General features: G+C 44.2%; 1 protein-coding gene across 1 annotated transcript in view; it reads right to left on the bottom strand.

Moving 5' to 3' along the window:
• The window catches only part of PDE11A (phosphodiesterase 11A), a 376,450-nt gene that overhangs the window by 44,985 nt on the left and 319,270 nt on the right, over positions 1–12,195 (bottom strand). The window contains exon 16 of the mRNA XM_055308352.1: positions 3,544–3,621. Within this exon, the coding sequence (XP_055164327.1) occupies positions 3,544–3,621 (78 nt within the window). The remainder of the gene's footprint in view (positions 1–3,543; positions 3,622–12,195) is intronic.

Genomic DNA, 12,195 nt, shown 5'->3' with positions numbered 1-12,195 from the left:
CAGACAGGTTAGAAAGTTTACACAGTGAGGAAGTATCAGAGCTGGAGCTGGAATCCATAAAGTCTGAGGGAAGTGGTCTCTGTTTTCAGTGAAGACCCTACAGTGGAGCAGAGTGTGCATACTGTGAAGGGGGACCGAAAACGGCCGGAGGGAGGATGGGGGGGATGGAGTCTGAAACTTTCATCCAACTGGCCCCGGAGAGCCTCTTAGGGTTGGGGGCTCAGGGGCCACCCAGCTAAAAATTCCAGGCAGAACGTTAGCTGGTGGGTATGAAGAGTCTAGAGAAGGAGAGAAGGGAAGTGGGAGACCAGTCGGAATGAGTGGCTCAGGGCCCGACACGCGGAAGGGCAGGAAGGGCAAGGGGAAGGCTGCAAGATTCCCAAGGAAGAACCAAAGGAGGTGAAGGAGTAGTTCACACCTGACTGCTTCAATCAGGCCCCTAGAAGTGAAAGGTCTTTTCTAGAGTGAGAGAGGAGGGAGGAAGTTACTCTGCAGGTCCGCCTAATGCTAGTGCGTTTGCAGTGGGGTGTGCAGCACTGGGCGCTGGGTGAGCGGCTGGAGCACCGAGGGCCCGGCCGGTTCTGTCCGGGGGGCTGTGTCCAGAGTCTCCGATGCTCACAGCAGATCATTTTTATCACCCCCCCCCTTGTATGTGCCAAATCATTTCAACAATAACCTTGTGTTCATTGGTATTTTCTTGATTTGTCCTCCAGTTTTAAAACAATTAGCAATGAAAATGAATCAAGATTAATTAAAAAGATATGTATTTGTAGCCCGTAAAATAGTTTGTGCAAGAACTGAATTTTGCACTTAACCAGACAAGAAGCACACTTCGCACTCTGCCCTCTGTTTCACTGTTTTAAATCTCAACCACTCACAGGAAGCCCAGATGGTCAACACAAAATGACGGAGATGAAGTAAGTCAAGTTCGTTCTTCCTCCTCGCCGTCACTGTGCTATCATTGTTTCTTCTGGATATACTGCTTGAAGGCAGGGAGGTGAAGCTCCGTGGGCTCAAGACATGAACTGCACCCGGAGCAAGCACTAAAGGCTCTGCAGCGTTAGGGGCTCACACCTGCAGTGTGCCCCGCGTGCACCTGCATCAGGGGCTCACGGGTGACCGCGCACTCCGCAGTTAGCGTTCGGGTACGATATGTGTGCAACTAAAGGAGCGGTAATAGCGTGGTGCTTTGAAGCTTTCCTATCAATTATTTTGATACTCAGCAGTAATCTCAGCCATGTTTAGAACTTACACCAACAAAAGATTTTTCTCAGGGAGAAGTATCTTATCACTGACACTGTTTAGACTGCAGGCATGTGGCACGTGGTGATGATGAAAAGCAGACCGACTTGTAGTGGTATTGCTTTTATTTTTTAAAGACTTTATGTATTTATTCATGAAAAACAGAGAGAGAGGCGGGCAGAGACCTAGGCAGAGGGAGAAGCAGCCTCCCCACAGGGAGCCCAATGGGGGACTCAATCCCAAGACCCTGGGATCACACCCTGAGCCAAAGTCAGACACTCAACCACTGAGCCACCCATGTGCCCCTAGTTGGTTTTATTGCTATTTTTAAGTTCTCTAAGACAGTGGTCCCCTGGAACATCCCCTGCCCCCCAGTGTACATGGTCAGAGTCTAACCATGAAATGGGGGAGGGAAGGCAAAGCTCGGGGGCCATGGGGAGCTCCCAGAGCATCTCTGTTTTACACACTGGGCTTCCAGGTAAGATTTTTCTTACATCTGGGGTATCCTGCTGAAACAAGTTTGAAAACCCCTGTAGTAAAACACCCAGGTAGAGACATGGAATGTGCACTGGCACGTTAGGAGTAGTGCTCAGAAGAGAGGCCAGGCTGGAGACACGGGGCAGGAGTCCATGGAGAGGAGGTGGTAGTGAAAGCCACCGGGAACAAGAGAGGAAAACCCAAAACAGGTCCTTGGAGGTCCTTACATTTCAGGAGTGGTGGGGAGGGGAAGGGCTGAAGAAAGACGGAGAGGAGAAGCAAGGGTCGGAGGAAAGTAGAAAGTCTTGAGGAGCAGGGCTTTGCAGGACCCAAGGCAGGGGAGAGCTTCCAGACCAGAAAGTCCAGTGCAATTAGGGGCTGTGGTGAGAACCAGAAGGAGAGCGAAGGCCCTAGAATTTGATCCTTGGGAGGTGCCTGGTGACTCTCCAAAGGAGCAGAAATCACGCTTGATAGACTGAATTCTTCAGTGGAGCAACAGCTAACTACTCTGTGGTAAATCCACACTTGGGAATACTATGCAACAGTAAAAGCTGATGATGTATGGACGTGGAAAAAGTTTCAAGGCCTGGAGCTGAGTGAACAGCTTCAGGTCGATGTATAAATACATAGCGGATGTTAAAACAAACAAATCCACACTCAACAGTATTTTCTCCTTAGGCTATGCGTGTATATAAATGCTTCGGAGGTGGTTGCAGAGGATGCAACAGATTGATAACAGGGTGTATAGCTGTGCGTCGTCGGGGAATTGGGAGTGGAGCCCGGGGGAGGGGGGTCTGGGGGCTTATCTGTCATGTTTCATTTGTTACAGAAAAATATATTCCTATGATTACTCGTGGAATGAAAAAGAAATATATTGCGAGCACCTGGGTGGCTCAGTGGTTGGGTGTCTGTGTGCCTTGGGCTCAGGGCGAGATCTGGAATCCTCGGAGCCTGTGTCTCCCTCTGCCCCTGTTTCTATCTCTCTGTGTGTCTCTCCTGACAAGAAAGGGAGCAGAGCGGTCAGGGGCAGCAGGACAGGGGGGCAGCCCTGCCTACCAAAGCCTAAGGCGGGAGCTTGCACGGCAGCTCTGGGGCTGTCGGGACAGGGGTCCTGCTCTGGGTGATTCTAGTCGTCACCTGGCTGTGGGACGCACACAGCGAGCCTCAGTCCAGGCCTCACAAGCTTTCCCAGGAATGCTTAGCAGCTTTGGAACAGGAATAAGGCAGCAGAAGGTCTGGGGGTGGGTGAGGTAGGGATAGGATAGGAGAGAAAGAGGAGTCATGCCCAGTCAGGGGGCTCAGACGGTGCCACAGGAGGTCGGTGGTTTGCTGCTGTCTTTTGTTAACGGCTGGGAAGAAATCCAGTGGAAATGTCTAGAACACACTCCTTATTTCTGCCACCAAAATTGTTCCAATTGGTTTTCTATCTACAATGCCTGCTGTCTCTAAGAATACCCCAAAGGTTAACTGTCTACTTTGTTTTGGGTAACACTGTTTTCTAAGGTTCCAAAATCCCCCCTCCCCTCAACCTCTACCCTCCCACCCCGCTGCCCCACAGCTTGCTGAAACTTGAAACCAATTTGAACACCATTTTCTAATTCTGAAGGCAAATTTATGGAGAGGAGGCAAAAAAGATAATGAATCAGAAGATGAAAAGACATGCCGTCTATCTTTTCTCTGATCATTGGACCACTCTCCAAATGTTTTGAATGGAAGCTAAGATCCGTTACTTTAGAAATCACGTGCATGCCCTTAGCGCTGTCAGCAAAGCATGGCTAAATCTTCAAATAATGAAGAAACACATAAACAAGAGCTTCTTCTTACCGAAATATATCACGATGGCTTTTGATGTTCCAGTCATATTCTCCTTTGCTGACAAGTTCAAAGAACTCAGTCCTCCTCCTGCACAAAATCAAATGAAGGAAGAGAGAGGAAAATCTGGAATGAAATTTCTCAGTCTGCGGGGCGACATAAACACATTTGTGGGAAAATATAAGATCACCTGAACCAAGTAACTTAATATTTGAAATCATGAGGCTAAAGCACTATCAAAATAAATCACTTTTTAAAAAATGTTGAGGCTTCAAGAAAAAGCCACAATCAGTTCTGAGTGTATTTACACCAGAGGAGATTATCGAGCCATAAAGCAGAAGACAATGTGGCCTCGCATGAAGCCCTTGTGACACTCACTGCAAGTCAGAGGAGGGAAGCAAGGACAAATAAAAAGCGGGAACAATTTTGGAATGTTCTTTTATCATTCAACATAGAACTGAGCTGTATGAGGATCTGAGATAAGATAAACTCCCTGGTAGTAAATTCAGGGCAAAGACCTTTTTCTAGGTTAGAAAATAACATTTTCAGCATTTCAGGGCTTAAACACATAGTCTGTGGAGTCAGAAACAACTGTGTTTAAGTCACCCACCTGCTGTGCAACCCTGGGAAGGGACTCAACCCCTCTGAGCCTCCATTTCCAAATCTCTAACACGGGGATCATATTTGCTGCCTCTCACGGTTATTGTGAGGATTAAATGCAAAGCAGTTAGCATAGGCTCTGCACATTTTCAGTGCTGGCCACACACACACACACATACGGATGCACATTCGGAGATGTACAGATACAGAAAAGACAAGCAAGGCATATTCTAAAGTTGGGAAAATAAGGGGGATTTATTTTTATTTTCAAAACTTTCATCTAGTTATAGGACTTTTCACTTTTATAGTGCAAAAGGAAAATAAGACATTACCATTTTGATTCCTTAAGAATTCCTTCCCAAGGTTTCACTTTCTCGACTCTTCCTCAGGAGATAAGTATTTAAAAGATCCTGACACACGGTTTCTCAAAGTGCATCCCACACAGAGGTACTCCACATACAAGGATTCCTCGGCCAAGCGGTTTGGAGAAATGCTGCCTCTGGTATACCTCTCTTGGAGATTCACCACCCATATCAGCCTTCTGAAGGCTCTGAGAAATCCCGAGATAGAAAAGCCTGTCTCACCTTCCTTAACCACAGAATTCCATAATACTGATATTTTAAGAAATGCACTTTGGAAAATACAACCATGTCACTCACGGCGGAGATCAGAGCAGGACCTCAGACACTTAGTGCTGAGCCACTGTGGTTTGGGGACAAATGCTGGGCACACGGTTCCTTGTGTCTGATCTGGGGTGCCATCACCAGCTGCCCAACTGCATAGACTTCTTGTCATCTGATTGGACTAATTATTTTCATATGATTTGAAAGGAGGCAGGCCAGGAAGACAAATCTGTGGCTCACTTATTTGAGACACACAGACAGGTCTTGGATCCATCCCTTCAAGTGGATATAGGTCAAGGCCACACCACTGTACGGGAAAACCTCCCCAACAATCTCCGAGCAATGGGCAGGGATGGCATTGCACAGTGACACTGAAGGGCTCGCCAACTCCCCTCCCCTTTGTGTGCTCAGGCATGTGTGTGTGTGTGTCTTTTCTTTGTATAACTTCACCATTGCCTTCACGTGCCTGCTCCCTTCTCTATGGCCATGGTCAGGCCACAGCCTGTTCAGTGATGGACTGTGAACTGAAAGAGAAAGGGAGGTGGTAAAATGGAAAGAACCAAGTCTGGACTCACACTGACCTGGGCCAAATGCTGACTGTCACTTACTAGCTTACCAGCCGTGTGGCCCCAGGCAAGCAATTCCATGGCCTGAGCCTCAGTTTCCAGCTTTGTGGTAAGAATTTGAGATGAGGTGTGCAAAGTGTTTGGCCCTAATAGATACTCAATACCTGACAGCTGTGGTTAATGATATTGATAGGATCACTGCCAACAACGACACACATAATCATCCTACATGAGATCGAAGAGGTCAGCTAGTTCTGTTCTCACGGAAGGGAGGCTAGTCTTCCTTTGAATTATTGTGGAGCAGGAAGTTTGGTTCCACAAATACTCCTTGAACACCTGCCCTATGCCAACTCTTAATAAGACTTTATGGACCCAAGACACGGTTGCAATCTCTAAACATCTCTGAATTTAGCAGGGCCAATCAACAAATAAATAGGTAACTCCCCTTCCAACCTGATACCGATGCTAATACTAATGATACTGGGACTAGAGTGAGGTGAGAGAGGCACTTGCTTTGGGCACAAAATTTAAGTGGGTGCCCAAAAGCTCAATTGTCAAGATAAACAATATTTTAATACAGTCTTTTTTAAAAAACAACATAAATGCAAGAAAAATCCATGATGAACAAAGTATCAAGGTTTTAAGCAGGATCTGACACCACATGTGCCTCACTTGGCTCACTTGCCGTCCCCCGGGCCCACCCCCCCACCCCCCACCGTGAGGCGAACATTTATTGGGCCCTTATTATGGGTTCTGTCACTTAGTGCCCACATGATTGACCTCAAGTAGGTTCCTTAACCTTCTTGTTCAGCTTCGGTGATCTAATAAGTAGGAGTAATCATAATGGGATCTACCTTGTAGGGTGGGGAGAAGGATTAGATAAAATGATTTATGTAAAACACTTAGAGAGCCTGGCACATAGTAGGTACTCAGTAAGGCTTAGCTAGTTATTAAGCTCAAAAGGGCTGGGTTAACTGGCCCAAGGTTGCAGAGCTGGTGAGGGGCACTGCTGGAACCCAAAAGTAACCTGCTGAGATATCAGTTGCCCCAAGTGGCTAAAACATGCCCTGGGTGTCCAGGGGGGCACAGAGGAAGGCACCAAGCTTAGCTTGGCGGGTCATGGAAGATCATGAAAGGCTTTCTGAAAGAGCTTGCCCATCATCATCATGTCTGTCATCATATGCACCTGATGTGATTTCAATCCTCTGAGTTATTCTAAGAAATCACTAGAAGGCCAACTCCATGAGGATAAGGGCCTGGCCCCTTTCTCTTCACTCTTGAATCCCCAGTGTGTACAACAGTGCCTGATGTGTAGTAGTAGCTTGATAAATATTTGAAGCGATGAATGAATGAAAATGATGACCTCAGAAACTTCTTCATTTTTAAAAATAACTCTCCAGCCACTGGTTTTTCCTCGATTCTAGTTGCACTGGAGTATTCATGGTTGCCGTTTGGAGAGGTTGAGATAAGAAAACAACATAAAATCTATCCAAGAAAAGCTCCGTTAGATTCTTGAAGACTAGATTCCTACTAGACCAAGATGACAACAAACAAGCTGTGGAAAGCTTAAGAACATCATTCCCATCTGATGTTCCATTAATATTATTTTATCTGCTGAGAGTATTTTCAAAGTATAAGGCATAATATCTCTGATGCAAAATGGAAACATCACCTACGTGGCTAACTCAATGCAGAAAAGAAATGTAAAAATAATGCAAATCTGTGATAGGGCGACTGAACAGAACCATAAGGATAAATTTCGCAGCTCTGGACACTTTAATAGCTAGAGTTGCTGGTGTGAAAGTCTTAAATCAACTAGACCCAAAATCGGTTATAGGCTTCACATCACATTTTAACAAAACTAGATTCCACTGTATCGGGACAAAAGGGATTATCCACTGTCCCTAGGGGATGTGGATAGAAGAGGGGTGGGAAGACTCCGTAGGGCACAGAGAAATGTGATATACTAATTTTATTTTTCCTCCACTGACAAAAGTGTGGCTATTTCTTGATATTTATTCTGACCTCCCATGGTTTGACTCTGACTTCAGAAAGCAGTAGGACTTTCTGCACACCATAGTTTTGTCAAGTTAGTCACTGGTGAAACTGTGTATATCATACACCTGGTAATATATTTGGTCACACAAATAGTCAAATAGATATTTTAAGGTTTTTTTTTTAAAAAAGTGTATTTACAATTTAAGTTCCTGAAAATTAACCATCTTGAAAGATCAAGATATGGGGTTAATCATTTCCATAAGGCTGCAAAAAGGTTTTGAAGTAATGGCATGCAAAAGTCACATAACTAATTTATTATGCATGCTTCCTATGTCTTAAAAGGTATACAAATTACATATCAACCATATAGAATGTATCTACCTCTTCACTCCCCAGCCTAGAAATAACACTTTACCCATCTGGGGACGCCTGGGGGGCTCAGGGGTTGAGCGTCTGCCTTTGGCTCAGGGCGTGATCCTGGGTCCTGCGATCGAGTTCCACATCGGGCTCCCTGTGAGGAACCTGCTTCTCTCTCTCATGAATACATAAATAAATCTTAAAAAAAAAAAAAATAAAGCTTTACCCATCCTGCCGAGGCCCCTGAGTGACTCTGCACTCTTGTTCCTCCCTCCCTCCCTTCCACCACAAGATGTCCATTTTCTAAATTTCACATACATCATTTTCACATAGATCCTTGCAATTTTCCTAGGTAAATCATGCAAACCATTGCCCTGTATATTTTAAAACTTTATGAATGTTATCATTGTAGTGTATGTATTCTTTAGCAACTTGCTTTTCTTGCTCAGTGTTTGTGAGTGTAGAGTTCTAGGCCATTTCATTTCACTGCTATGTGGTTATTCCATATATTATTATATACTATTTATTTATTATTTCCTCATGATGAAGGTTTAGATTATTTATGGGTGTTTTTTTTTGCTATTACATTACATAATGCTGCTATGAACATTCTTGTACATGTCTCCTTGTGAATTTGTGTGCATTTTCTCCCTGCCTCTATGCACACATAACATATGCCTACACACTCGCACACATACACACATATATATAAAATGTTGGGTCACATTTATTTCCTATGTTTGAGTTTTCATTATAATAATAGACTGTTAGAGGTACAGGGTACCTTTGAGAAACATCAATTGTTTCTCTCATTCTATAGGTGAGGAAACTCAAGGTGAGGGAAGGTGAAGTGATTTTTCCAGGGTCCCCCGGTGGTTGTGAGCAGATCTAGGTGGATTCTAAGCCCCTAGCCTCCCAGTTCTGGCCTCTGAGATCATCTTTGTAAACTGTGTGTGGCGTGAACCCTGGGGCTAGAGAGCCCAGCGTATTGAGGGAATAGGGACAGCAGTGGTCCATAGCCCTGGTGTGAGGTAATGGCTTTGCAGGCTGCCATGGCAAGGAAATGCCACGTACCAAGTACCAAGGCAGGCACCAGAGGCGTTTCCATCATCAACAGGGGGATGCTCCACAGAAAAGCTGCAAGTGGCCCAGTTGGAGGCTCACGGCTCCAGGTGGCATAATTCTGACCTCCTCCTTAGTGATGATGATTACAAAACAGCAATGTGAGATCCATTAGACTTTTGAGAACTGAATTTGCCCACATAGCTGCTCCTTTTGGCATCTCTATGTGTATGGGTGTACAGATCATACAGACCCAACAGTAGGAGCATATGTGAAGCTCGTAGACATAGGAACACTCGTAAAAACACAGGACCCCTAAAAGGAACATCCTAAAAGCTACAAAGTTATATAATACTCCCTGGATCCAGGCTCTTGTGTCCTGAGGAACTGTATCATTAACTTCTCAAGCAAAGCATTGTGAACCTAGGTTTTCAAGGACAATGGCAAATACCTCGGCGACTGAAAGGCAACTTACTGGAAAATCTCATTTATAATCACGCATGTTTTTATGAGGCTTTCATCCCGCTCTCCTGACATACGCTCCATTGAGAAAAATAGCAGTCTTTAAAAGAAGCATCATTTGAACAGAACTGCTAAAATTACCCTCAAAAATAATTCTGAAGATTGGTTACCAGTCACCCATCACTACACTAAAACTCTTTCTGGCTTGTAATCTATCTTGCCGAAGATACCCTTTATTTATAAAGCGAGAAATCACCATTACTGTGTACATTTTAATAAAAAAATTGGGGGAGTAAATTTGTGTATCTATACGTGTATATATGCACACATATTCTTTATCTGTTCATCTCACTGTTCCAAATCTGCTAAAAGTCCATGAATGTTAGGAAGGTTTTACTGCCAAATTGACAAATCATCATTATGCTCTTCTGCAATGACAACCCCAGAGTTCTCAGGCAGGGGTGGCAGGAGTATATGCAGTGGGGCCGGGTCAGGGGGTGCAGGGGGAAAGAGCTTTGTTCTTTTGGTATCCTTACAGCTAGTTCAACAGACAAATCACTCGTCTGCAGTTGATTGCTAAATTTAGACTCTGGAGAGGTTTCTGGAATTTGGGTGTTAGAGCACCAGAGAAGAATAGAAAGTTAATATGCAGATGTTAACTCTAGTAATTATGACTTAAGTTAAAAAAATCATATGTTTAATTTTGAAACTGAATGGTCTCCCAGCTTTAGACTAGCACTGATAACACAAAGGTCAGCTAAGAACCTGAATGAAGTTATTTGTCAGATGCCAGGCTTCTGTTGACATGAATAAAATTGGAGGGATCCAGGAAATGGAAAGGCTTGAGTGACTGAATATTGAGAATGGCCAAGGACTGGACAACACAGGTCCTAAGAGTCAGTTCAGTACAAGCATAATCAGCAGTCCAAGAGATGGTATAAGACATTGCTAGATGGCATGTGACCTAGTTGCTCCTGCATTTACTTTGGCCATAGCACTCATTGCACTGTGGTTTTACTGGTTGTCTCTCTTCCCCATGGGCGCAGAGCCCCTGAGCTAAGAGTTGTGCCTTACCTGCCTGTGCACCTCCAGAAACTAGCACAGTGCCTGGAGAAGTGCCTAAAGGCACTTCAATAAGTGCCAAGTGCTAGTGGGGGATCCCTGGGTGGCTCAGCAGTTTGGCGCCTGCCTTTGGCCCAGGGCGCAATCCCGTGTCGGGATCTCTGTGTCTATCATAAATAAATAAATCTTTTAAAAAAATAAGTGCTAGTGGATGAGGTTCTCATGTTGTATTTAGTTGCAATATCATGTGGTTGGGGGCATGGGAATGAATATACATAAAAGTGCTTTGAAATGCACCAAGAAGTGCCAAAATATTTCTTCTGTCAACCTAAGGTGGGGCCTGTTCTAACAGTAGAATAATTTCAGTGGGTTAATTCATTAGGCTCTGTTAAGATATAAGAACGGGTTAAGCCTTCCAAGTCATTATATCCAACTCTGCATTAATTTATCTTTCTTCTTTCCAATATGGTAGCTAGCCGGCCCTGGTGGCCTAATGGATAAGGCATTGGCCTCCCAATATGGTAGCTAAGTTGAGTGCAGGCAACAGTGGAAGTTGAAAACACTAAACACAGTGAGCTTTTAATAAACATTTGTTTAATGATGAATGAGTGAATATTTGTTGAGTTCCTATTGTATTTAAAAAAATAAATTGCTCTAGATATTAATCTAATTTTAAAAGGATGGTCAAACTATAACTCCTCTACCAATCTAAGATAATGTAGTATATTTCGCTGTCATTATCAGATGCTTTTGAAAAATGTTAGTTATTGCCTCCACTTGGAAAGACAAAGACAAAGATACCATTAGACCGGGCATTTTCCATAATTGCTGATGAATGTTTGTAGAGCACAAAGGGAAATGGAAAATTTTCAGTTTGAAGATCCTCTGATTCATTTAGAGAGCCAGCTGGAAAAGCATGGAGCATCCAAATGGATTTATAAAGCGCAAAGTATTGGATAATCCTCAGTTTATATAATGATCTGTGGCAATGTGGCATGGGAGATGGGAGCACAGACAACTTGATGACTTTGGGCAAATTACTCACCCTCTCGAAGCCCATGTATCCTGATCTACTTATATGATGGGGATAATAAAATCTACCTTGGAAGTTGATATGAGAATTTGATTCCAAAAAGTTAATATTTTGAGAACTCAATGTCAGGCAGTGTATCAGGTTTTGGGCCTCCCAGAGTGAGAGGTCGGCATTCATAGGGCTGCCATCCTAGTGGTGATACAGGGAGCTACTGTAATGCTAGAACAGTACGGATGGAACACAGTGCAGGCACCTGCTGGATGAGAGATAGTGTCATGTGATCAGCCTTTGGGGAGGGATACTAAACTGTTGACTGTCTTACAGCTAAAGAATTGCCAACTTCTGATGCCCTAGCTTAGCTCAAGTGCAAAAAAGAGCCTCTAGATTGGAGTCTCAGCCCCACCAGACAGGCTCCTGAGCAGCTCTAACCTGGAGCCTCCACCCCTCCTCCCTCCTGATGGTGGGCCTGCAGTGGAATTGCTATCTGCTGGTTACCTAGTATGCTTGGGATCGGCCTCTGTGACTGCTGCCCCTGATGCCTGAGTGTTCCCAGGATTGGCCTCAGTTCCATAGCTCTGGAACAGCAGAGAGAATGCCACAGGGATTAAGAGAGTCCAACTTCTTAGTTCAAATCTCAGCTTTACCATTTAACACTGTGAGCAATTTACTGACTCTCTCTCCAAACATCAGTTTCTTCCTGTGTATTATGAGGTCAATAACAGTGCCCGTTCTAACAGGAGTGCTCTATTTATTAAGGAGGGAAAATGTGAATATAAAGCTCCTAAGTAAGCACTCAGGAAATACTAGTTGTTGCTTTTATTAATAATCATCTTTGTTGACTTACATGCAGACAAAAGGACAGGGATTTGTGACTTTGCTTTGAAATTTTAATGCTTATAAT

Source organism: Nyctereutes procyonoides, unplaced genomic scaffold (assembly GCF_905146905.1).
Source record: "Nyctereutes procyonoides isolate TBG_1078 unplaced genomic scaffold, NYPRO_anot_genome, whole genome shotgun sequence".
NCBI lineage: Eukaryota > Metazoa > Chordata > Mammalia > Carnivora > Canidae > Nyctereutes > Nyctereutes procyonoides.
This window is presented reverse-complemented; position numbering and strand designations above follow the sequence as displayed.